At 38.2% G+C, this 27,001-nt stretch overlaps 3 protein-coding genes across 8 annotated transcripts in view; all 3 read left to right on the top strand.

Annotated features, from left to right (window-relative positions):
* arhgap4b (Rho GTPase activating protein 4b) overlaps positions 1-3,208 on the top strand; it is a 39,866-nt gene extending 36,658 nt beyond the window's left edge. For both annotated transcript variants that reach the window (XM_066670629.1, XM_066670628.1), the window contains exons 24-25: positions 952-1,033; positions 1,624-3,208. In XM_066670629.1, coding sequence (XP_066526726.1) covers positions 952-1,033; positions 1,624-1,836 — 295 coding nt within the window. In that variant the 3' untranslated portion in view covers positions 1,837-3,208. The remainder of the gene's footprint in view (positions 1-951; positions 1,034-1,623) is intronic.
* A 1,395-nt stretch (positions 3,209-4,603) lies between these two features.
* Positions 4,604-9,441, top strand: cav4b (caveolin 4b). The gene is made up of 3 exons (XM_066673258.1): positions 4,604-4,783; positions 6,837-7,024; positions 9,291-9,441. The coding sequence occupies exons 1-3, from the start codon at positions 4,604-4,606 to the stop codon at positions 9,439-9,441; spliced, it is 519 nt and encodes a 172-aa protein (XP_066529355.1).
* A 4,861-nt stretch (positions 9,442-14,302) lies between these two features.
* On the top strand, positions 14,303-26,835 carry ikbkg (inhibitor of nuclear factor kappa B kinase regulatory subunit gamma). 5 transcript variants are annotated; one of them, XM_066672964.1, is made up of 15 exons: positions 14,303-14,733; positions 15,803-15,947; positions 16,365-16,651; positions 16,767-16,838; positions 17,139-17,246; positions 19,247-19,435; positions 20,667-20,728; positions 21,002-21,049; positions 21,222-21,324; positions 21,453-21,568; positions 23,901-24,053; positions 24,444-24,528; positions 24,697-24,840; positions 25,525-25,702; positions 26,177-26,835. In XM_066672964.1, the coding sequence occupies exons 2-15, from the start codon at positions 15,809-15,811 to the stop codon at positions 26,314-26,316; spliced, it is 1,824 nt and encodes a 607-aa protein (XP_066529061.1). In that variant the 5' UTR covers positions 14,303-14,733; positions 15,803-15,808; the 3' UTR covers positions 26,317-26,835. The 5 variants fall into 5 exon arrangements, with proteins under 5 accessions (XP_066529061.1, XP_066529060.1, XP_066529063.1 ...); XM_066672963.1 differs by having other exon boundaries at positions 15,762-15,947; positions 26,177-26,834; XM_066672966.1 differs by lacking the exon at positions 17,139-17,246 and having other exon boundaries at positions 15,762-15,947; positions 26,177-26,834.
* The last annotated feature ends 166 nt before the right edge of the window (positions 26,836-27,001 follow it).

Genomic DNA, 27,001 nt, shown 5'->3' with positions numbered 1-27,001 from the left:
CAAAACATGAGCTGTTCAACAATCTGTGGTTGCTGTTGTCTGATCCTCCTCTTTATGATGCACCATATATTTTTTGATAAGAGACGGCATACCACTCAAGCAAACACACTGTAATGTCTATGAAGTCCCAGTGTTATAACTTGTGCAGAATGCGGTCTGGCACTGTGCTGCTGGAACATTCATGGAGTTCCTGGGAAAGGGTTTCCTGGGAAAGTCTTGACAGCAGCATGTGTCTCTCTGAAATACCAAGAAACCTCTGCATCAATAGTACTTTCACATATACAAGATCACCCATGCTGTGGATGCTGATGCAGCCCTCATACTGTTTTTGCACTTTGCGGATAAAAGCCTGGATGTCCATTTTCATCTTTGGCATGTAGAATCTGTCTTCTGTTTTTCTCTTGTTTGGAGTTTATTGCAGATGTCAGATTCTAAATTAGGAAAGCTTTTCTTTGTACATTTGTTTTATTGCATTTTACAAAATGTCCCAACTATTCTGGAAATGGGGTTAGATCACTGGAAGGTTGAGTTTGCACATAACAGTCTACATTATGTTTATGATATTAAAAGTCATTTAACATCACCAGTTTGATCTCAGACAATGCCATTTCCATGCAATCTGTTGCTAAAAATAAACCTTAATTATTCCTACTCTTTCTGGAATGTCCCTCACTTTGCAAAATGTCACTGATTGCTAAGCTAGTCATTGCCTTCATCGGTTAGTTAAATTTAACACATATTTACCATTCTCCTCCAAGAATTGACCTGTTCAGTAACATTACACTAGCTGACATTTTCTAGCTGCAATATCAGAGCTTGTTTATAAATTAGCTGTAAGTAATATGGTTATCGTATGTGCACATCTAAAAAATACCATCAGCAAAATTTCAAACTGATAATGTCTTGCATTTAACAATATAAGACAAATATGTGATTGTGTGACTTCCTTAGTCCGCAGGAACGCAGACACACTCTGGACAGTCTGAGACCAATCGGGGTACCAGCAGACAGACAGACAGTACTTGTTGACAAGGTAAGATAGAATAAAAGTACACATGCCAGCAACAACAAAAAACATATTAACAATAATTGGCATGCTAGTTGTGGAGTACTTCTGCTGTGCATATCCAGATGACTTCCCAGCTCCAACAGGCTCGATCCAAACAATTATGTATCAACTCCTCCTGAATTGAATGGGTGATATAAAGTGGAGAGAACACACATTCATTGGTCTTATTGGCCCATTAAGCTGCACCCATTGCTAGCACAGGTGCTCAGATCTAAACACACATGCTAGTATAATCACCATAGGAAGGCATTTCTAATAGAATGGATCCACTATGATTCTACAATGAATTCCTAAAACCAGGGGTTTGTTAAATGTTAAAAGGCTATATCTCATTTACAAAAATGCTTCTGTAAAAAGCAATCTAATAAAATGTTCTTTAGGGACCCAGTTATTGGTTCATTTTGTTTAGAGTTTCATTTAAAGAAAAGTGTGTAATCTCTCTCTCTCTCTCTCTCTCTCTCTCTCTCTCTCTCTCTCTCTCTCTCACACACACACACACTCACACACACACACACTCTATCTATCTATCTATCTATCTATCTCCCAACCTACAGGAGTTCAGTCGTCAGATGAACTCAGTCTTTAAAGAGCTATTGTCTCGGCAGCCTCCTCAGGAGGGTTCAGTCACTCCATCTCCTTCTTCTCCATCCTCCTCCACTGCCACTCCCTCAGTCTCCTCTGGTGTCACCCGTCACTCAGTGAAGAAGGGATCTGCCTTTAGCCTGCGCAGCCGAGGCCTATTCAAACCTCCTGACCAGCAGGACTGACAGAGGGAGGACAGATCAGTAGCAGAAAAATGATGAGAAATAGAAATCTTACTACAGAAAAGAATCTATTTTTCCAAATATGTAATATGATGATGTTTTTGAGACCTCAGTTGTCCAGACCAATTGAAATTCTCAGTTGTTTATGAGAAATGCCTTTGGCTGACATAATACCAGTAGCAAAACTAGTGACTGGTTTTGGTGTTTGCTGCATTGACCTGTTACTGGTGATGTTACTGGTTTTGTATGTGTTCATGGATTTAATATAAAGAGCATGGTAAAGCAGGCTCATTAACAGTTATTTGTAATTCTCCCATTACAGTGTTCATTCATTATAGTGCTGTCCAGTGGAGTGGCTGAACTCTTCACTGTAGTGCTCCATTGTATTATCATGGAGACTTTTTGCTTTCTGCTGGACAGCAAGTTGACGTGCTCAGAAAAGTCTCTGCTGTTTTTCTATAGTGTCCTTAGAGTGTTAATTATGACTTGCCAATATATTTGTCGCCAACCGAGGAAGAACATGAAGCTCACATTGACCATAAACCAGAAAGAGGCAACTATTTTTTTAGAATTACTTTTGAAATTATTTTTAATAATTTGTTTTTCCTTTTTTTGTGTGTTTTGGACCTGTTTATATTTTATGTCTTGGACTGTTTATTCTCTTGACAGAAGAGGAAGAAGAGAGTTTGAATACATTTAACAAACACCCTACTTTTGTAAACCAGCAGAGAAAATGCAGAAAATCCTCATTATGGAATTTATGTTTACATAATCTGAAACATTAGGTTCTAGAGTTATGAAAACAGCAGAGGCTTATCCACAACAAATTATGCATATTAATGGAAAACCAGAGAAAAAGTTGATTGGTACTTACATTGGCAACTCCATACTTTAATGTTGTTTTCTTTTGTCTGCCACATATGTGAATATGCAACATGATAATTTCATGTCATAAATCATTGTACTTTGGTAAAACAAGTGGACACATATGGACACATGCTCATACATAAACATAGAGAGACATTTAATGTGGGAACAGGTGTGATGACCAAAATAAGTGCAGCTCAGTAGCCACCGTTCTTCCCAGGAGTCTATTTTCTCTGTCACTTACAGACAACTGTGAAGACAAATGTCTGCAGACCCACCCACAGTTCAGAAGTAGATATACAGACAGAGTGTGTGAGAAAGAGGAATAGAATGCTATAACTAAACTGTGAACAAATAGGTGCAGTCGCATTAACGCATACACTCCTCACTTCTCCCTGTCCTCTGCTACTTACTAACACATCCTCCTGAAAATGTGCTTCTCATTTACATGATGTCAACAGAATTGTTGTTACATGAATTATAGTATTATCACAATAAATAATGAATACTCTCCATTCTGAAATGTTGTTGTCATTTTTATGTAATTGAATATATATTGCAAATGTGTTTGATATTTTTCAGTTGTGGAACAACTGATGCAACCCGTTTGTAACTCTCACCCACTCATGTTTAGCAGGCAGAAGACGCTCCACAAGAGGGAGCTATAAGTATTTGGATGTTCCACATATTTTGACACAGTGAGTCCTCTCACTATTTGATAGAAATTGAGAAAATGAAATTTCATCTTTTTAATGGACCCTGACTGCCACTATTTAATACATACCGCATGTGTGGTACTTGTTTCTGATGCTTTTTTCAAAAAAGACTTTTGACCAACCCTGTTCTTCATTTATAAAAGTATAAAATTTAGTTTTTGACAGTGTGTGTGTAGTAGGTTGTAACCTGATATATTCTCTACTGTAGACCCATGCCATTCCTCTTCCCAAAATAAACGTATGCTCGCCTGACTAATTCTTCAAAGAGTACAGGCACATGCTCATAAACACACACACACACACACACCAGTCCTGACCCACACTTCTGATAGCTGTCACAAATGAGTGGTCAGAAATAGTGAGGTCATAAATAAGGGACACCTCATGTCTTCATCAATTTAAGATTACACTTTGGAGTCAATCTGATCATCACTTTATTAATAATACCCAGTTTCTCAACCTAAAGCAAACCTTTAGTTGCTGAAGCAGGACTACATCCATCCGAGCTGGGTAAGTGGGAAACTATTCCCTGTTGCTAAATATATCCTGTCTTACATGGATGTTAACAATGAAAAATGTACAGTACATACCTGGTATTACATTTTTTAAAATAGATTTTATTACTAAAGCAGATTGTTTGTATGTTAAAGTATGAAACAGACAAGTATGCTGTAACCTAGTGTGACATTTGGTGATGTGACATTGTAATTCTGCTGCCTTCTACAAAGGAGAGTAGAGATTGATTCACTACTTGATTAATCACACCATGCTACACCAGGTGGAGTCATTGATCAAGTTCTAAAAGGTTCTAAAACCAAGCCTCTGTGAAACTAAATGAGAATCTGAAATGAACTCATCTTTGGAAATGCTTCTCTATTTTAATCGTAGATTATTATTATTATTATTATTATTTTATTTTATTTTATTTTTTTTTTGTGGCCTGGTAATAAAATCAAATAATACATTTTTGATGGTTAAAAGTGGTATTTATCTGTTGCTTGTTACAAGCCCGTGATCTGTCACTGAAATGAGACAAAGGAATGCAATAATAATGGGAAATGCTAAATAGCATTATAAAATTCATATTATCTCATAATGAGAAATATTAGGTATACTGACCATTTTTACAGCAAATTTTTTACAATACTTTTGAGCTGAATGGATTTTAAATCACTATTTTAGTCACCATGATGTCTGATGAGTACTTGGTGGAGTGCAAGTTTGATGAGGAGGAGGATGATGAGGATGAAGTGGTGAAGAAGATCCAGCCATCACTAGCTCCACCTCCACAGTTCTCCTGCACCTCAGAAGCCTCGCTCATTTGTGTTGAAACCAGGGACCCTTACGGCATCAACAGCCACTTAAAGGTGGGATGAACAAGGAACCGAGGAAAATTCCAGTTCCTAATTTCCCTGTGAATGTAATATTGTCAGGGCTAGATCACAGACAGAGCCAGCTGAGACATGGACTAAGGGATTTTAACTATCAGGGGTCTTAGGGGGCTTCAGACCATATGAAACGGTTCAAAGACTAAAATTGGGATTTTTTTATTTTTGGGTGTCCATGTGACAGTGAGTCTGTAATAAACAGGGAACACAAAAAACCTTGCATCCAGTGATTCCCTGTAAGTTCTGGACACATTGTGACCATGAACAGAAAGGAGTTACCCAGCGAGCGCTCAGTTCACTTGGTTATCTTGCCGTGCATCTCTGTCGTATCGTATCGTTGTTTTTTTGTAGCATTAAGTGTGTAGTGAGTAAGTTAAGTTAAGCAATAGAGCACAAAAAGAAAAACTTCCCCAACCTCCTCCACCTCCACCAGTGTCTCCATCTGATCTTCAAGGTAAATACACTTAATAGAACCAGTTTATTTCTATACATTCTCTTTTTTTATGTATTATTATTATTTTTATACATTATTTGTTATATATAAATTATATTTTTCTTATTTAAAACACGTAACAAAAATGTTTTGTGGCTTTTGGGGGGCTGAGATGCTCCAAAAACTCAAAACAACTGAAAATAAATGCTGTGAGGAGTTGGGTGTGTTCTCCCCGTGTCCACGTGGGTTTCCTCCGGGTGCCCTGGTTTCCTCCCACTGTCCAAAAACACACGTTGGTAGGGAGATTGACTACTCAAGAGTGTCCATAGGTGTGAGTGTGTGTCGCACTGCTAAGGACTGACGCCCCCTCCAGGGTGTGTTCCAACCTTGCACCCATTGATTCCAGGTAGTCTACCCTGAATTGGATAAGTGATTACAGGCAATGAATGAATGAATTAAGCAATGAAAATAAGCATGTTAAAGGACATTTTGGAGGTTTCATGTCATCAGTGATACGGTAGTGTCCTCCTCACTTAACATAGCTGTGCCCACTGAAGATAAAAATGTTTCTTTGGACCGTTCTCAAAGTATTTAAAATTTACCAACCCATGAGAAAATAACAAAAAGGTCCAAAATACACTCTCCCTCTTCGGGGGAGGCATGTCCATTACGAGAGAGTCGCAGACACCAGTCGAGTGAAGTTCAAAGCAAATCAAAGTATTTATTTACCCAAATACTGGATCCAGGAGAATTCACACATTGAGAACAGTCTAATACCCCTCCCAAGTGAAAATTCTGACCTCCCATCATCTGACTCAAAAAGTTATACCCATGATGACGTATAGCCTGGTGGTGAGGCGTTTCTGGCTGATTAGCGTATATTAATATGCATGATTTCACATGTTAGTACTCAGCTCTTCACGTGCAATATTCAGGTGCCTGTTGTGACCCTGAAGACATTCATTATCTGGTCAGGCTGACAATGGGCCTCTCTTCTCAGCACTTTTTCCCTAGAGACTAAAATTTAGGGAGTTAGAAATACACTTCAAGGCCACAAGAAGAAGCTACAGATCAGCGCCTCCATGCCCAACACTATGATGTCAGTGTGTTACAATTCTGGAGTGCACATCCGTTCAAGGTTAGACGTTAAGAATTAAAACTGTGTGTAAATATCAAGTTATCATGCCATATAGTGAAGTTAGCTTATAATATGTTTTGAGGAGTAATTATCATATGAGTTAGTAGTGCAGAATCAAGCAAAAATGCTTAACTACATGTGTAAGTAATTAATAATATAAATACTGGTTAGTCATTCATATACATGCATATAGGGTACAGGATTTCACACCATGAGTATGCTAATTTAACTAATCATCATTTAAGGATATTTGTCAACAAACACAAAGTAATAAAATTGTTTTCTACAACACCACTAACGCTTGAATGAGGTGAAACAGGGATAATATTTAATTGTGCAAGACAATTCTCCAGGGTATTCCAGGAACAGGGCGTTTCAGTATTAAAACACACAAAGACTTTCAGCTTTCTCTCTCCAACTCTTAAAGCTTTTTAACCATTTCTTTATTTGTGATACTGTAGGTAGAGTTTAGTGATGTTCTGGCTGAGCCTCCGTCCACTCACAGCTATGACCGTGTTTGGGTGTACAGTGGCATTGGGTTCGAGTCAGCACGGATTTGGAGTTATCGGTGCCTCACCACACTGTGTGCTGTCCCTGTTTCCTGCCTTTCTGGCTGCCTCTTTGCTCTGCTGGCCTGCTTTCACATTTGGTAATGTCACTATTTAGCATGTATGCACCTTCCATGTTTCTGTGAAAGGCATTTTGAATTTTAATTAAAGCTGTGCCAGATGTTTACTGGTGATGTCAAAACTAGAGACACCACCAAACCAAACCTACTTGCTTTAGCTTTATTCTAGCCACCAGCTTTTCTGCTGGAACAATAGTCTGCAGGATTACATGTACAAACCGGATTCCAAGAAAGTTGGGACACTAAACAAACTGTGAATAAAAACTGAATGCAATGATGTGGAGGTGCCAACATCTAATATTTTATTCAGAATAGAACACAAATCACAGATCAAAAGTTTAAACTGAGAGAATGTATCATTTTAAGGGAAAAATATGTTGTTTCAAAATGTCATGGCATCAACAAATCCCAAAAAAGTTGGGACAAGGCCATTTTTTACCACTGTGTGGCATCCGCCCTTCTTACAACACTCAACAGGCGTCTGGGGACAGAGGAGACCAGTTTCTCAAGTTTAGAAATAGGAATGTTCTCCCATTTATGTCTAATACAGGCCTCTAACTGTTCAATTGTCTTGGGCCTTCTTTGTCGCACCTTCCTCTTTATGATGCGCCAAATGTTCTCTATAGGTGAAAGATCTGGACTGCAGGCTGCCATTTCAGTCCCCGGATCCTTCTCCTATGTAGCCATGATGTTGTGATTGCTGCAGAGTGTGGTCTGGCATTATCTTTTTGAAAAATGCAGGGTCTTCCCTGAAAGAGATGACGTCTAGATGAGATATGATATGTTGTTCTAGAACCTGAACATAGTTCTCTGCATTAATGGTGCCTTTCCAGACATGCAAGCTGCCCATGCCACAAGCACTCATGCAACCCCATACCATCAGTGATGCAGGCTTCTGAACGGAGCGTTGATAACAAATAGGGATATCCTTGTCCTTTCTGGTCCGGATGACATGGCGTCCCAGTGTCCCATAAAGAACTTCAAATCGTGACTCATTTGACCACAGAACAGTCTTCCATTTTGCCACACTCCATTTTAAAAGACCCCTGGCCCAGTGCAAATGTCTGAGCTTGTGGAGCTTGCTTAGAAATGGCTTCCTCTTTGCACTGTAGAGTTTCAGCTGGCAACGGCGGATGGCACGGTGGATTGTGTTCACTGACAATGCTTTCTGGAAGTATTCCTGAGCCCATTCTGTTATTTCCTTGACAGTGGCATTCCTGTTTGAGGTCCAGTGACATTTAAGGGCCCGGAGATCACGAGCATCCAGTAGAGTTTTATGGCCTTGACCCTTACGCACAGCAATTGTGTAATTGGTGATCATCTTGGCTTCAGAGAGACACTGACACTCTGAGAAGCTCTTTTTATACCCAATCATGTTGTCAATAGACCTAATTAGTGTTAATTGGTCTTCCAGCTGTTCGTTATATGCTCAATTTCCTTTTTCCAGCCACTTATTGCTACTTGTCCCAACTTTTTTGGGATTTGTTGACACTGTGAAATTTTGAATCAACATATTTTTCCTTTAAAATGTTACATTTACTCAGATTAAACTTTTGATCTGTCATCTATGTTCTATTACAAATTAAATATTGACATTTGAGGGCGGCACGGTGGCGCAGCAGGTAGTGTCGCAGTCACACAGCTCCAGGGGCCTGGAGGTTGTGGGTTCGATTCCTGCTCTGGGTGACTGTCTGTGAGGAGTTGGTGTGTTGTCCGCGTGGGTTTCCTCCGGGTGCTCCGGTTTCCTCCCACAGTCCAAAAACACACGTTGCAGGTGGATTGGCGACTCGAAAGTGTCCGTGTGTGTGAGTGAATGTGTGTGTGTCTGTGTTGCCCTGTGAAGGACTGGCGCCCCCTCCAGGGTGTATTCCCGCCTTGCGCCCGATGATTCCAGGTAGGCCCTGGACCCCCCGCGACCCTAAATTGGATAAGCGGTTACAGATAATGGATGGATGGATATTGACATTTGCCATTTCCACCTCATTGCATTCAGTTTTTATTCACAATTTGTTTAGTGTCCCAACTTTTTTGGAATTCGGTTTGTAGCTCATTAACACAATGAATAGCTAGCAAGGTATTGTAGTCTAATTTGATTCCTCTAAACATACACTATGTTTTTCTGAAAAGTAAAAAGAATGAACAATTTTTTGGTATTTTAGATTGGTACTGGTATCAACAAATGTTTAAGGTTGTGATATTGTATTTAAAAAGCAGTGCAAGTCATCTCAATTACCTGAATAGAAATGTAGTGCTAACATTTTTCTCTACTTTTCTTGCTCTTTCTCAGGTGTGTGATGCCCTGTGTACAGGTGTGCCACACTTGTTTGCCCTGTGTGCGGTCACTGTGGATAAGTGTGGTGAATATCTTCATACTGCCACTCTGCACCTCTGCTGCCCGCTGCTGTAGTGGAGTATACATTTTACTTTCCAGAGAATAAGCACAGAGAACATGCACAAACCTGACAGAACATATTCTTATAACATGTCAAAAATAGTTTTTTAGGGTTTAGGGCGATTAGAATCCATAAAAATATCATCAGATTATCAGATTAAGCTTGTAGTAAGTATATGTAAAGTTTTATAACTACCTCTTTTTGAAGGCGGTATCACCAATTTTATCAGCTTCAATTTAGATAAAACAAACTGACATTTTGCTGATCATGTGTTAATATTAATATCCTATTTTTTACATGCTGAATTAATAAACTACTATAAATAATAATAATTATCTTTTTTTTTTTTACTTTAAATGCTTCCTAGGCCAGTTTAATTTGATTTATTTCTATGTATGTATTTGATGCATAAAAAAACAGATTTAGATTCACCCTTGTTTAAAAAAAATTCAGTTGGAAATTTTTCAATGTATAAGCAATTTTATAAGTAACTTGTGTAAAACAGCATCTTGTATAATATGTATTTGAATGCTAAACAAAAAAAATGACAAAACAATTAAGTCATTTTGGATATCGGAGAAAAACTGATTTAATGATGTTAGCCATGTCTTCTTTCTGTTGTGAAGTAGATTGTTTAAATATTTTTAGCATAATGGATTATTTCTCTATTGTGCTATAATAATGCTTTTTAAAGGTGAAAATTTGAATCTGATATCAATACAACTCATTATTTTATTAATAGCCTAAAAAGATATAAAGTGATTTGAGTCTTCTCTATAACTAGGTTATTAAATATGCCCCATGTATTAAAGTGTTTTAACAGAGACTGATTCCACCATCATGTTCATCAGTGACCACATAAAACTGAACATATCTTTGATGCTGCACCCATCAGATATCCTGTGTAGGCCGCCATGACGTAACAAACCATGGCCACACCAAAAGCACTTCCTAGATGAACTGTTTATTCTGCACTCTGACAAATCAAACGGATTTACCCCACACACTGAAAATGCTGCCCCCCAGTGGTCTTGATATAGAATACTAAATACTAGATTGTTCCTTTTCCCCTTTCACCTCCACTGTATTTCTTTGCCTTGTACTAAGCATCTATTATAGTTTATACCTGAAACTCTGTAATTAATTATATGGGAAATAAGCACACAAATCTTTGTTGTCTGCCATTAAAAAACTCCTACAGCCACCTACAGCTCTGTTGAACAATGTAATGTCTTTCTTGATTTACATAAGATAACATTTAGAGTATTTATTAGCATATTCCCTATAAAACACCCTGATTTCTATCATTCTCAGCCTGCTGTCATCACTGACTTAATAGTACTTGATATGGCCCTAAAAATATGATATTTCAGGGTATATTGGCAATAACAATATCCTTGACAATATGACAAAACACTAAAAAATAATTTTTTTTATTTCAAAAACACACAATATTTATCATATTAAATATTTGTATTTCTTAAAAATGTTAATTTTAATGTAACATTTTAGGGCGGCATGGTGGTGCAGCTGGTAGTCTTGCAGTCACACAGCTCCAGGGACCTGGAGGTTGTGGGTTCAAGTCCCTTGACTGTCTGTGAGGAGTTTGGTGTGTTCTCCCTATGTCCGTGAGGGTTTCCTCCCACAGTCCAAAAACACACATTGGCAGGTGGATTGGTGACTCAACAGTGTCCATAGGTGTGAATGTGTGAGTGTGTGTCACTCTATTAAGGACTGGCGCCCCCTCCAGGGTGTGTTCCTGCCTTGCGCCCAGTGATTCCAGGTAGGCTCCGGACCCACTGTGACCCTGAATTGGATAAGTGGTTAGAGACAATGAATGTAACATTTTCAAACATGCAGAAGTTACAGAAAAAAAATCTGCTTATTTTGTAAAAAGTAACTTACCAAGATTCTTAATGTGTATAAAAAAATGTAGCATATACAGGTGCTGTGTCATAAAATAAGAATATCATGAAAAAGTTGATTTATTTCAGTAATTCCATTCAAAAAGTGAAACTTGTATATTACACTCATTCATTACACACAGACAGATATAGTGTTTATTTCTTTTCATTTGATGATTATAACTGACAACTAATGAAATCACCAAATTCAGTCTCTCAGAAAATTAGAATATTGTGAAAAGGTTCAATATTGAAGACACCTGGTGCCACACTCTAATCAGCTAATTAACTCAAAACACCTGCAAGGCGTTTAAATGGTCTCTCGGTCTGGTTCTGTAGGCTACACAATCATGGGGAAGACTGCTGACTTGACAGTTGTCAAAAAGACTACCACTGACACCTTACACAAGCAGGACAAGACAAAAAAGGTCATTGTAAAGAGGCTGGCTGTTCACAAAGGTCTGTGTCCAAGCACATTAATAAAGAGGCGAATGGAAGGAGAGGATTGTGAAACAAAACCCATTCAAAAAAGTGGGGGAGGTTCACAAAGACGGGACTGCAGCTGGAGTCAGTGCTTCAAGAACCGCCACGCACAGACTTATGCAAGACATGGGTTTCAGTTGTTGCATTCCTTGTGTCAAGCCACTTTTGAACAAGACAGCGGCAGAAGTGTCTCGCCTGTGCTAAAGACAAAAAGGACTTTGGAGTGGTCCAAAGTTATGTTCTCTGACGAAGGTAAATTTTGCATTTCCTTTGGAAATCAAGGTCCCAGAGTCTGGAAGAAGAGAGGAGAGGCACAGAATCCACGTTGCTTGAGGTCCAGTGTAATGTTTCCACAGTCAGTGATGGTTTGGGGTGCCATGTCATCTGCTGGTGTTGGTCTAATCTGTTTTCTGAGGTCCAAGGTCAAAGCAGCCGTCTACCAGGAAGTTTAAGAGCACTTCATGCTTCCTGCTGCTGACCAACTTTATGGAGATGCAGATTTCATTTTCCAACAGGACTTTTCCAACATGCACCTGCACACAGTGCCAAAGCTACCAGTACCTGGTTTAAGGCCCATGGTATCCCTGTTCTTAATTGGCCAAAATCGATGGGATATTGTGAAGAGGAAGATGCAATACGCCAGACCCAACAATGCAGAAGAGCTGAAGGCCACTATCAGAGCAACCTGGGCTCTCATAACACCTGAGCAGTGCCACAGACTTATTGCAAGTTTCACTTTTTGAATGGAATTACTGAAATAAATGAACTTTTTCATGATATTCTACTTTTATGACCCGCACCTGTACATCTATCGCACAACCAAAGAGTGTATGCACATAAACAGATTAAAAATGATGAAGATAGTATTGCAAATTATATGATATGACACATCCCTACAAATAGCCTAATCTAATTTATCTTCCTGTCAACTTGATCCTGCTCATTATTCTCTCGGGATATACTGCCGTATTAAGGGAGCAAACTTATAGCTTCAAAATCATTGAAACCCACCCCCTATCCTTACCCCTCCTCCTTGATTTCAGGGCCATGCTGTAAAAGTGAATTACACTTGCAAATCTAAGAGGAGCCCAGCAGCAATAATAACAAATCTTGTGAAATTCTTACCTTGATGCTGATGTAACTGAATCTGCTAGTATATCTTCCCCTTATAGTCAAGCTTTAGGAAAGGTTTGTAGTCGCTCAACTACATTTTTTTTAGAAAGTAATAACTAACTTATACTTTTCCAATCTGGTTTTCATACCCTGCACAACACTGAGATAACCTTTATGTGTTCTTAATAATATCCTTCTTCAATTGTTTCTGGTGCTCTTAGCATCCTAATTGTATGAGGTTTAGGTACAGGGCATGAATCTTAACACACTCCTCTTTCATCTTTGTGTTATTGGCATAACAGACACTGCCCCTGTGTGGTTCATTTTTTTTTTTTTTTACAAATGGACTTAAGTTTTCTCTTCTTGTAAAAAACATAAGCAAGGTGTACCAAAAGGATCAGTGCTTGGGCCTCTTTTTTTTCATAGTCTATATGCTGCCCCTAGGAGATATAATTAAGTGGACTCTGGTATACTGTACAAAATTCAGACTAATTAATGTTGGAGAATATCCTTTAGTGTTACAGTCCCCAAGCTTTGGAACTATTTACTTCTACATCTTTTAATCAATCCTTTACTTTTTTTCCTTTACATTCTTTCACATCACTTTAACTACTTTTTTTCTAACTTGTTGACTATTCACACCAGAGGAAAGATCAGTAGATGCGCATAGATATTTAACAATGACTACAGCACCTCTTTTTTGATGACATTCATATAACTTGATGTGACATTCCATTTACAAAATAGTTAAATGTGGCTTAATGTTTACATCTTTTAAACATCAAACATGTCAACAACTAATTTTCAAAACCTGCCAAACTAATCCTGTCCTCTGTACAGATGGTTTGAACGGACAAAGAGAAGAAATGTGTATTTCTTCAGAAATGCTAATTAACATGTTTGGATTCCTTTTGTGTCTAGTTGATCGTGGACTGTTTGTGCTTTCCCTTATCCAGCACAAAACATTCAGTGTCAGGTGTGATAGCACAGAAAAACTCTCAAATAGGGAGACTTTACCAATGCCTGCACTTACTATTTAAAATTCTTTAGAAGAAAATGAAAAAAATCATACTTCAATCAGAACCTAAACTGAAAAAAGTCCAATCTATCAATTCTCGTTGCTATATCCAGCTAATCTTTAGCACCTGATAAATAAATGAACAGATTGGATCGTATATTTAAGTATCTGGGACACTTTGATTTTTGAAAACATTAATGACGCAATAAAATAATGTGTATATATTTATCTTTAAAGAGTGCTTTTATTTGCCTTATTTTCCTTCACCTGACTGGAGCAGTTTTTGAGGAGGCGCTGTGATTGGCTGAGAGACCTGTCAGTCACATTTGGCTCAGCTGAAGAAAGAGGATGACATTAGAAAAAAATATAGTAACAACCGCTGTAAACATGAGTGGGAGCACAAGATGTTGTAACGTAGCTAGGCCTCGTTAGTGCTGGTCTGTGTTTGACCGGGATCAGGCAGCCGTTCCCCTATATCCGTTACCCGAAATTTAGCTCCTGTCTGATTGGCTCCACAGCTCTGAGTCGACTGAGTGATGAAGTGCGGAAGAAACGCGGGGGGGAATTCCTGAAGAAACCGCCTCCTGTTGGGGCACACTGGCACCAAGAGCCGTCTTTACCAGTTAAACCTCCTGTTAACGGTGATTATTTTTGCTGAAAATGGCGGGAGAACCTGCAACTGGGTGCTGACTGTTAGCGGAGGCTCGGCGGCTCTTTGCGGGCCTCAACAAGTCTCGCCCTCGGCGGCGTTAAGTTAAGATTAGCTCTCCGCTACAGGAGTCTAAAGTTCTTGGGGAAACGCGTTAATAAAACATCGAGGTAAGGGTATTATTATGTTATTCCACTGTTTTGTTAACTGTTTATATGATTTCTTTTTCCTCTTCTACTTGTAACAAAATATACTGTGCATGACGTTATAAGTAATGTTATTCCTCGTTACCTGCCGAGGCTGAAGTTAGCTTCCGTTCCACCTTAAATAATGCGGTGTGGTAATGTAGCTGCTGCGGCATTTAAGGTGGGACGGGAAATTGGAACGGGGTTTACGTTAGCCAAAATCAGCTCGTTACCTGTGTTGTTGACTTCGTAACCCAACGTCTAGCAAACCTGCTAGGCGAATAACTGGCTCAGTATCTTAGTGAAAGACAAGTGCGTAGTCTGGACAATGTGCAGAGAAATGACAGCTAAGAATAAAAAGACATTTCAGTTATTTTTTTTTGTCTATTTTATGAGGGTAAGTTCTTTAGCTTTAACCCCTGATAAAATGATTGTTTGCAAACAGTCGCTCTGTCGCGGTCAGGTGACCACAGTATAAACATTAAAAATGAAACAGTCTTACTGTATTAAAGGCAGTTGTGGCTATTATATATCTATCACATCCTATCCTAAGTTATTATTTTGTTGTTTAGTGGGCAGCTTTTATCTAGAATATACAACAGGGTCGAAGGTATTTGAAGAGATCTTTAAAGTTGTGTCTTAATCGCGCAGGCCGTGGTCTTTCCTATGATTCTTTATTGATCTGAAAGCTGAAAAGTAAAAAAAATCGTTTTGTGTTGGAAAATACTTTGGGATAGGGTTTGACTGATATGTTTTTTCAGGGCAGATACATAGAGATGAGTATCGTAAATGCTCATAATGGAGATATTAACAGATCATGTCTCACAGGGAAATGAAACGAAACATTTTGCAATAATAAAAATAAATCTCATTGACCTAGTAAAGATAGTATTAACATTTGAAAAATGAAAGCATGGCTTGCATTCACAGCATAACTAATCTTAGTAGTCTTTTTTAATGTTAACTTAAGGATAATTACAGAGATTTATTTCTGTTTTTTCTCCTCTTGTAAGTCATGGTTCAGCCTCAGCCTCATGGAGGTAATACTTTACAGTGGGAGATGAACGGAGATGAAGCTGTAGGTGCTGCCAGCCAAGGCTCACTTATGGCTAGTTCCCAAGGATCTCTGAGAGTACCACCGGAATTAGCTGGAAACGAGGTGGTCCACAGACTCTTGACAGATAACCACCAATTACGAGGTTTGATAAACTTATATCCTTGTTATGTTTTTAGTAGGAGTGAGCATTACAATGTTATGCCAAGATTATGATCGATTTCAACACATTACATATGCTTTTCTGAACATTTTGTGGATAATGACCGTTTTCAAGAACTTTGCCAAACTGCATGTTTAATTACAAGCAGACTGTAAACATTTTTCTGATTTTAATTATTTTATATTATATGAGACTTTTGATTTCACTGTCAAGTTGTGAGAGCTAACAAAAAAACAAACACCTCAAAATTAAACATTAGCAAAGCTAAATATCAACATATATGGTGTGTGTCATGGAAATTGAAATGTGAATCTTTATTTGTAGTGATGGTATGTTTTTACCATATTGCCCGCCCATAATCCAGATTTTGTCAATTATTGTCTGAATTTTGTCTTTTAGAGGCCCTTAAGAGGAGCAATGATGCCCTCAAGGATAGGTGTGAGGAGATGGAAGGATGGCACCGGAGGTCTAGGGAGGAGAGAGATTTTCTTAACTGTAAATTTCGGGAAGCTCGGGCTTTAGTGGAGCGACTGGCTCAGGAGAATCAGAGTTTGCTGGGCAAGCTCAACCACAGTGCCAGCTACATAGATGCTCAAAGCCCTGGCAACTCCTCTGAGGCAGGCAGTCAAAATAAGAACCTAGAGGTCTGCAGTCCAGAGAGTAATGGACTGATGGACTGTCCGAGGGTAGGTTTACAGTAACATTTTCATAAGACAATTGTATTTGTTTAATCAGATGAGCAAAATTTACTCCTGTGACATTTGCACATGAATTTTTTCTTCACTTATTTCTGTACCTTAGGCTTTTGAAGTGTCTGTCCAGAAGGATGGAGTACAGGAGGATGCTGATAGACAGGCAGTACATCGAAGTTTGGTAAAGTACAAATTTATATTTGAAACTATGAATCAGTGGTTTAGCCAGAATTAGTTTATGGGGAGCCTGGATATAGTATAGTACTGCTCGTATTGTGTCCTAGAGACATTGCTACAGTGAAAATGATGTCCACTATTCACCACCATCTAACTTAAATGAAAGTAAATGGTATAAGGGTTAACCTAAAATTCAAACAAGAAGCCAAAGCTATTTACCAGAAAAAGACCTGGGGAATCCACATTGCTAAAATCTATATATTCCTTTATTTATTCCTGTGTGTGTGTTTGTTTGTTTGTTTAGGCATCTAGTGAGAATTGCTCTATCAGTAGTTTCTCTAACAGTATGCATAACAGTCTGCCCCATGATGAAGGGCTGCTCTGGGTGGAGGGAGAGGGCAGGGCCTATCAGGTGAGCCTCTCACCACCCTCCCAACCTCTTTATCTTGGGTCACTGCTTCCATAATTTCAGAAAAGTTAAGCTCTCCCTGGTGAATCTCTCCTATTATTATAATTTCTCTGTCCTACTTTCCTTTTTTTTTTCTCTTTTCTGTACTAATCATTTTGCCAGGTTGTAATAATTAATTTATTTTCCAATGAAGCATGTGCCCTGTAGAGCTAGTTCCAATCTTAAACTTAAAGGAACACTTTGTTGGTTTTTTAGTAGGGATGTCCTGATCTGATCTCAAAAATTGGTATCTTGGGGGGACATAGCATTATTTTTCTGATCTTTATTTTGCTCAATCTTAAGTCTGTTTTTTTTCAGACGGCAAGCTCACACTCCCTCCCCCCTCCTGTAGCATGCTTTGTAAATGTTGTTGTTATCTGACTTTACTGGACATTGTAGCAGACACCCTCCTTTCTGACTTTTCCGCACAAATGTACAGTCCTGCAAGTCAGATTCAGAGATGGAACATGAGGGCATGTGATTAGAGTCGCCAGCTGTCCTGTATTTGGACACTAAATGCCATGATGTGTATTGGACCCATACGGTACGCGTTCTATCCTGTAATTTTGAGGTGAGACTGTTAAGACCATGATTTGTTTGAGACGCACTGCTCTCAAAATTAGGGTCAGCAGCCAGAGTTAGTTGTCCACCATTTAGTGCTGCTGCCAGTGGAGTCACAGTCCTGCCTGCAGGGGTTTGTTTTGCGGCTGCGTGACAAAATCAGGTCAATGCTGAAAAAATATATTACTTATATAGGTGTCTTGAAGAAACTACATCTGTGATAAAACTGATTGACTTGGCCTAATGGTTAGAGACCAGGCTTAGTACTGGAAGGCTGCTGGTTTGATCCCCAGGACCAGGAGGAACATCCATGGCTGAAGTGCCCTTGAGCAAGGCACTGAACCCCCAAATGCTCCCCACATCGGGGCAAAAAAACTTGATTGGGACATCCCTAGCCTTTGACCTAATTTCTGACATAATATTTGACATAAGATAGCTGGTTTATGTATGTAAGACTAGGGTTGGAACTCAACTCTGCATGGAGCGGATCTCCAGGTGTAGGTGGGGCACTAGGGGTGGGTGATAGGATCTTCCCTTTTTATTTTTTCTATACACTGCTTGCCGGATAAGCTGATTTGTCCTTCCTCACCTTGCTTTACATTTATGCTATATATTTTATGTCCAATAGAGCACAACAAAAGTGTGATAAGAAACCACCAAAATGTCAAATTATGGCAGGTTGGTCATGGCAAGTGGCAAAACTAAAAACTTGCTTTATGCACATTCCTGATATTTTACTGCTGTGCTACTTGGCAGATGTGATATTCTGTTATGAAATATTATGCTGAGTAAAGAATGGGTTCATCTGTATGGTGCAGGTGCTCTCTGTGTTGCAGCTGTCACTGACATATTAATGCTCTATTTTATAAGGTTATTTAACCTCCTGGCCTCCTCTGGTTTGTGTTTAATTTGCATTGGGGTAAAGCTGTAACCACAGAATGGCAAATTCTATATGATGAGACATTTAACCTTTAATTTAACTAGTCAAGACATCATTTCTGTTTGCACACATACACGGGAATACATCCCACCCCTATTGGACACCTGCTTTGTATGATTTCCATCTTTTCCTCAGCTTTTTTTTTTTTCCATCAACCTGGAATCACTTGTGACGTTCTCACTGTTAGTAATACAGTCGTCACAACCTGTAGGCACTCTGTGTTTTTAGTAACAGTTTTAATATAATGGTGACACCTGGCACAAACCTGTTAAAAAATACAATAACACAATAAATTGCATGAATCATCTAAGTTAGGCTTGATTGTTTGTCAGCGATAATTATGCTTCTGTTGCACTCAAAAACAGAATAAAGCACATTTAGGTGTTTGGATATTTTTTCCACTCTTGATTATGAAGAATATGTAGCTGACTTTAAACACTATATACATCTTTCTTCTCTGTAGCCAAGTGAAGGTTCTAATGAGTTCCTAAGGCTGCTGAAGAGTCATAAAGAGAAGCTGGAGGAAGGAATGAGAGAGCTGAGGGGAAGAAATGAAGAACTAGAGAAGGAGAAGATGGAAACTGAAAAAGAGAAAGAAGGACTTCTGACTACTGTGGAACAGCTACGTGTCAAACTGACTCAGTTCACACAGGCAATTAATTTGATTTATTCTGTGAAAATGACAAGAATATTATTCCAGCACTGGTGTTTTCCATCACCTCTCTACATTGTTTTTATTATTAATACAATATGAGGATTATTGATATTATATTTAAGTACAGATGTTTCATATTAATTTTGTAGGAATTTGGATTAATCAAGACATTCATATTATCATTAGGGATGCACTGAATTGAAACGGAACAAAGTGAAATATTTGACAGAATGCCGAATACTGAACTTGTTTTCTTCGTAGTGATCTTTACCACTGCATAAATTAAATTGAATCTGCATTAAGCACATCCAACATGTCTCACACACAATTTCCTGCTCTAGGCTACACTCTCAGAAAAAAGGTATGGTAGTGGTACATTATTGTCACTAAAGGAAGAAATTCAAATGTACCTTTTAAAGGTACAACAAGGATTTTACCTCCTCCTACATTCTCTCCTCCTGGAGGATAGGTGACTATTTGTAATTTTTCATTATAGAACAGTATAAAATAAAATAACATAAGACCTGGGCATGAAATTGGGCATATGAAATCAACACAATTTGAAAATCTACAATTATAATTAAATAAGGTAAAACCATGTACAAATATGTACCCTTGACGATACCATCACAGTGACAGTTTTTCTGACAGTGTACATGTGTGAAAGGACAACTCCGGAAAATGTCCAGAGCTAATGCTACGGATGATTTTGGAGTTCAAATTAAAAAATGGCTTCTGTGATTCAGTTGTGTAATTTGTTTCACAAGTCCAAACTTGGCATGCAAATGAGAAAAGTCCCTTTGACACATTCAGAACTTTTCTGGACTTTACCCGGAGGAGCTATATGTGTGAAAGCAAATGTCCATAATACCTGGACTATACTCTTCTAGCTCCTTAGTATGAAGCCTTGGGAATGTATGAGTGAAACCTTTCAAAACCGTTTCCAGCTGTGAGAACACATGACACACACAATCTCTGGCTATGTGGTGCATGTGTGAAAGAGCAACTCCGGAATCCATATGTGGACATGGCTAAATATATAATTGCCCTCAGTCATTGTAAATACCTGAGATGTAACCAACTGATCAGACCATCACTGTTCCCCACATAACAAACTACAGATAATTTGTTTTATAGCACTTTATATAATGTCTTAAAGTTTTTGGAAATGACTTTCATGTCTGTAGGCTTGAGGTGCTGTTTAAAACTTTGTTTGATTTTTTTTCAGAGCGGTCTTGTAACAGAGGAGACAGTTCCGAACACAAATGCTTTTACAGTCTCCCCAGAAAGGTACCGTACTCTGTTTACGCTTCTTCTTTTGAGTATGGTACTAATTTTTGTCGATGGCGAAGCAGCCAAATTATACTACTTATAGGACTGGTTGTAATACCTCTGTACTAACTGTAGTATTTGCTATAATTAATCTGCATAAATCGGTTCTGCATATTTGAACAGAAAAACCTTCACAATATGTTGTAATACATAGTACTAATAAGCTTGATAGTTTTAAGGTTGATAGTTACTAGTTAAGTTCTTAACTTCATTCCTCATGTTTTTGCTTAGCTCACACCTGGCTAAACTAACAGAACAGCTTCAAGCTACACAGGGCAGGTGAGGGGAGTGGTGTTGCTGTAAAAATGCATGTACAGTATTTGCTTTCCCTTGTGCTACCAGTCGTCCCCAAACAGCATGGATTTCACATTTAGATTTGAGAAAGATGTCCACACTAAAATCAGAAGTGAGAGGTGTTGCTGATGTATGTTTTCTTTATTCTGTGGTGTAGGTACACAGAGCTTCAGGAAAAACTGAACGTTTTAGAACGAAACTCAATTCAGAGGGACAGAATTGAGGCTGCACTCAAACAGAAAGAGAAGGATTGTGTTCAGGTATCCAAACAAGCTTGAAAACAGTGTGTTTCTTTTCCTCCTTCAAGCAACTTCATTTATTGTTATATTGCTCAATATACAATATTAGCGCTGTGCATATAATTTATAACTTTTTCCCTTTTGTGCAGCTAAATAAGGACATTGAAGCACTAAGAGCTCAGGTCACATCTCTGCTTGGGGAGCTGAAGGAGCGCCAGACATGTCTCGAAATGCGAGAGGAAGAGAAAAGACGCTTAGAAGAAAAGTGAGCACAATACCATGTTACATTTGATTTATTTATTAATTTATTTTTAAAAAGAATCTCCATACAAAGGGACTTTTTGCTTTGTGTGAACAAATGGACAACAAAGATATCTTCTCTTTTTAAAAATAAATGTTGTGTGTACTTATTTCAAATAGAACATTTCCACTCATTACTGTTTATTTGTGTAAAATTATCTGCAAACCCATTTTCATTTATCGGCTTTTTTTTTGCCTAAAGCAGTTTACCCCACCTCTTCATACTAAATTTATGAGTGTTTCAGCCCAGATTTATATATTTATTTATTTATTTAAAATGAGGCACAATACAATTCAACGTTTTGGACAGAGATCATTCACATAATCAATTACATATTAAAAAAAGTTTAATTCAACGAATTAAGAAATATAAAAAAATTATCTTGTAAGAAATTAATAGTAAATATTTAAATATAATATATCTGATATTTTTATTATTAACATTAACATAGCAGCAAACTCAGTTCTATGTAAAGGTATAGTAGGGTAAATGCACCTTGGGCAGAAAATGAAGTCTCACAACAACTGTGTATGTTGTTTTCTGCTCTTTGTTTTCATTGCTGTGCCTGCTGCATGTGCACGTTAGTCCTGCCATTTGGAAACATTTGCCCATCCCAGGTTTAGTTTTGTCTGCCTCATGAGACAAGACAATGACCGTCCACACAACACTGTGCATGCTTTATGGTTGAGTGTGGTGCGAATGTATTAAATGTGAAAGGTCAGAAAAAAAGCTAAAAGGCTTGATTTAAGCTAAAAATCCTCTGACCTCAAATGAGACAAAACAAGAATCAACATTGCACTGGCTTTTCCAAGATGGGAAAACTAAGGCCTCCAATATGTCTCTGAATTATCACTGCTCTGTTGTGCTCATCTGTTGGGCAGCTGCTTCCTCTGGGCTTTGCAACACTGTGATAAAAGGGACACTGTATAAATCTTAATGTGGAAAAAGCCTTTATCTCTTAATCACATTTAATGGTAACAATTTTAAAATAAATTATTACTTTCCTTTCGGATTATAGAGCAGTCATATCTGCGGTAGAGAGTTAGGTGTAGCAATAATTGAGAGATATTTTGGTGTTCCTCTGTCATTTCTTTAGTAAATTAAAGGCTCTAGCTTACATTCTGCCACCATATGTCACATTAGGCCACAAGCATGTCAGACAAATATGAATGCTTTGTATTCAGCTGTGCTGTTTCCTTCAGTCCCACCTTCCTGCTCCTGTCATGTTTTCAGCATGGTCAGTGTTGAAGCACAATGGAGCCCATGATATTCACAACAAATTAATACAATTGTTAACAATTAAAATGACTTGGCTAAAGTTATGCCAACTCTTTCAATCACTCATGAAAATAGACAAACACAGTTATAATATTATAACTAATTATGTATTTTTATTCTTATATTATTTTGTAATAACTATGTTTTATTATTGATGATAATCATCATTTTATTATTATATAGCACTATTCCATATCCCATTTCTTATAGAAGTTCACAAAGAGTACAAAATCAAACAGAATATATAAATCCAGGGAGAACAGGTGTACTTAATACTAATGTGGTCATACTGCATCTGTATGTGATAAAAGCAGATGTTCTCCATCAGCTGGAAAGGTAGAAAAAACAGGTTTTCCCAGTTGTACCGCATGTGAAAGCAGACTGTACCCTTTCAGTCCACCATCATACCACACAGCAGTGGTATGCAGACAGCCAGCCAGGGAGCAAAGCCCAAGTTATTTATGCCTCCGGTTGTTGATTCTTGTCTTGTCTTGTTCTTTGTCAGAGGCTTTTAGCTGAAGAACATGTTTTTTTTATCAGTGGAGAAATATTTGGACGGTCTTTCACCAGAACCTACGTAAGTGTCTTGCCTCTGGTGGAGGGCAAAACAAAATATGGGGATGGCCAGTGTTTCCACAAGGTGGAACTAAAACGCATGTGAAGCCAGCCTGGGTATGAAAACAAAGAACAGAGAACATTCTCTACTCATAATGTTTAAAATGTGGAATTTGTCACCTTTTGGCCACCATGTTAAGCATATCAGAATGTCCCTGTAGGGATTGCAAACAGGAGAAGGGCTGTGTGACTGAAGGACAGGGCTATGTACCAAGTTTTTGCTTTAGTCTGAGATGTTAGTGCTCTACATCCAGTGGCAAAAAAAGGAATATAATGTAAAAGACCTTGAACATAACCATAGAATATGCTGCACAAGAAGTACAGGTTTTGTTTTGTTTTTTAATTTTTTTCCTCTCCTGTTGTGAGTTAGTGACAGTATTTTCATGCTGGTTTGCTTTCTCAGGCTGCGCAGTAAGACTGAGAGCCTGCAAAACCTTGAGCGCGAGATGGAGCAGCAGAAAAAGCAGCACTGCGTCACCATGGACAAGCTCAGACTGCAGACGCAGAACTTGGAAGCAGCGCTGAAGAATGAACGTCTTGTCATTGTGGAGGAGAGGTGAGGCCAGCATTAACCTGGAACTAGCAGTGCAAGCTCGCCAGCATCAGCATCAGCTCATGTCTAGGACTGGAGTAATTATTTGACAAACGTAATCATTTGTTGGTGGGAATTATATGAAATTAAAAACAACCTACACTAGAGGATGTCTGTTCCATCCTTGTATACAATTTAGAAAGTGTCCTCAACTTAAATAGGAACTTAAATAGGTTTGCTGGAAATTTTATATATATATAAAAAGATACAAATATTTTTTACTGCATACTATTGGTTGAACAACTTTTTTTTGTTTGTATTTCACCATTTTTTTTATTTAATGCTTAATGAATAAATCTGCTTCTACACTGTGCCAATAAATATGTTCCTAAATTTTCTATTTTCCTTTCCCAGGAGGAAGCTAGCCCAGCTTCAACACGCGTACACCTGCCTGTTTCAGGATTATGACAACAAGCTGAAAACAGAAAAGCAACCTAGGGTGTGTAAATGTGATTTTATCTTGCTGAAATGACCCAATTCTTAGAGCATATATGAAAACCAACTTTAAATAATTAGTGGTTGGAAAAATTAATGAAAGAAGGAAGCTAAAATATTTGAACGAAATGTATCTTTGTGTTTGTGTGCATGTATGTGATTTCTATGGCAGGGTGGGGAAACTGAGACTCTTACTAACAGACTGGAGGAAGCAGAAAGAGCCCTGGCCTTGAAACAGGACCATATTGACAAACTCAAGGAGGAACTAGAACAACAGAGGTCCTTACAGGAGACTGTTCAAGTGCTTACAGCACAGGTCAGCTCCCAACAAACTTTTTATTTATATACACCCCCCCCCCTTTAAAAATGTAATTCTTCAAAAGTCAAGTAAAACATTAAAAAGGTGATTTATTAATCTACATTTTCTTTTGCTTTATGTAAATATATGTGAAATTGTGTTGGAGACAGGTGCAATTTTGATCAGGAACTTCAAATATCTATCAAAATGATAAAAAAAAAACCCAGTTAACCGGTGATTCAAGTTTGCTTGGGTATAAAAATACCTAAGTTTACAATTCAGCTGAACAAATTGAAGGTATTTTAGCCTGTCCTGGGCATAACTATGTAATATAATTAAAACATTGAGGGGAATCTTGAATGCATGTGAAGTTTGATCCTTATTTATAAAAACCTGCATATATCTGTGAAGGATATCATAAATTAGGCTTAGCAATACAGACCTCTATAAGCAACATTCATCACTGTACCGACAAATGCAAAGTCATTTTCTTAGTGAGAGTTTTGACATCTCTCTATAAAACATATTATATCAGTTATTTATTGTTAAGTGATGTTTAGTAATGTCCAATTATTCTTAATTAACTGTATATATCCAGATGTGGCAGTCAAAATCAAAACATGTATTATATTTACAATCAGCTAATTTCAGAAATGTACAACTTCTTCTCTCAGTAACTCAAACTTCACATCTCTTTCTTAGGCGGATATTTACAAGTTGGACTTCCAAGCTGAGAGAGAGGCACGAGAGAAGCTAAACCAAAAGAAAGAAGAGCTGCAGGAAAAGCTTAACCAGGCACTGGCTGAAATCAATCGACTCAAACAGGAGAACATGCAGCAGAGACACAAGGATGACTACAGACCTCTTCTGCCAGCCCCCGGTATACATTCATTCTCTTCTGCAGCCCTCTCTGCTAAAGCCAAATTCAGTTAGAAATCGGGCTGAACTATTAACACACAGCTATTAAGATACTGGGTGGCATGGTGATGCTGCAGGTAATGTTGCTTTCACACAGTTCCAGGGTCGTCAGTTCAATGTCTGTGAGGAGTATAGTGGGTTCTCCCTGTGTCTGTGTGGGATTTCTCCCACAATCCTAATGGGTAGGTTGATAGCTTTACGAAAAAGAGACCATGTCAACTAGAAAATACCATCAATATCTAGCAAGGCAGATCCACATATTGCACTGCCCAGAGTCCTGTTTTACTCATTTTCTCATTCATGGTTAACAAAATGCTCCACAGGGGGCACTATTCAATGCTTTCCATTAAAGACACGGTTTCTTTCTTATCTTGCTAATTGGCTGTGTATTCTGTCTCTGTCTGGTCTCTAATTCTCTGTTCTCTTACTCTGGCAGCACAATTTGCAGGGCCAGTGATGCAACCACAAAACCGGAATGCCCCTGAAGTGCAGCCAGATTACAGATGCCCAAAGTGTCAGTACCGTGCCCCAGACATGGACACACTGCAAATTCATGTGATGGACTGCATCCAGTGAAAGTGAGGAAGGGTCTGGAAGAGAGTGTCAGGAGTGCTTTTAAGGGGGGTAATGCCATAATTACAACTGACTTTACTAAAACAATCAAAAGAATATTCAACAAAATGAACAACTAAATGCACACCAGAGCAAGAGTGGGTGAAGAGATTTTGTGGCCTCTCATTTGCAACCAGGTGGCTTTACAAAGAAATCCAGTATCAGGTGGACATTTTATTTTTGGGGGAAATAGAACTGTGTTCAATTTAACATATATTAGTTACATGTTAGAAAATATCTTCTTTACTGCCTCTCTGTGACAACATAATGTACTGCACGTGTGAATGTGTGTGTTTCTGCTGTGCAGCATACGTCTATCAGTGACAATGTTCCCTTTATAAATGTGGTATTTGTCTCTGGATTCATGAGTTCTTTTTAGGATTCATGCCTGTCCTTGTTAATATTGTCTATTATCTTGCTTGAATGTATTAACCAAAACTTTGTACAGACTATTGTTATGGAGAGATTTAAGAATAAATAATCTATATATATATATATTTATTTATATGGACATTGCTTGATTTTTGGAAACAACCGTGTCTGAAACAGCTCAAGTACTGACATTACACAAAACCAGTTTCGGGACTGTAATTTCCTGGCAGTGGAGAATAATCATGTTTATAATGCTGTGTAGTCCAGGACTAGGTTT

Source organism: Hoplias malabaricus, chromosome 5, assembly GCF_029633855.1.
Source record: "Hoplias malabaricus isolate fHopMal1 chromosome 5, fHopMal1.hap1, whole genome shotgun sequence".
In the NCBI taxonomy this organism is placed as follows: Eukaryota; Metazoa; Chordata; class Actinopteri; order Characiformes; family Erythrinidae; genus Hoplias; species Hoplias malabaricus.
This window is presented reverse-complemented; position numbering and strand designations above follow the sequence as displayed.

Bases quoted from the DNA above. Each gene is read 5' to 3' on its own strand.
- cav4b (XM_066673258.1), top strand. From the start codon at position 4,604: ATGATGTCTGATGAGTACTTGGTGGAGTGCAAGTTTGATGAGGAGGAG. The intron at 4,784-6,836 runs GTGGGATGAACA...GTGATACTGTAG, and splicing joins GCATCAACAGCCACTTAAAG to GTAGAGTTTAGTGATGTTCT. The intron at 7,025-9,290 runs GTAATGTCACTA...GCTCTTTCTCAG, and splicing joins CTGGCCTGCTTTCACATTTG to GTGTGTGATGCCCTGTGTAC.
- ikbkg (XM_066672963.1), top strand. From the start codon at position 15,764: ATGGTTCAGCCTCAGCCTCATGGAGGTAATACTTTACAGTGGGAGATG. The intron at 16,839-17,138 runs GTAAAGTACAAA...TTGTTTGTTTAG, and splicing joins AGGCAGTACATCGAAGTTTG to GCATCTAGTGAGAATTGCTC. The intron at 19,436-20,666 runs GCAATTAATTTG...ATTTTTTTTCAG, and splicing joins AACTGACTCAGTTCACACAG to AGCGGTCTTGTAACAGAGGA.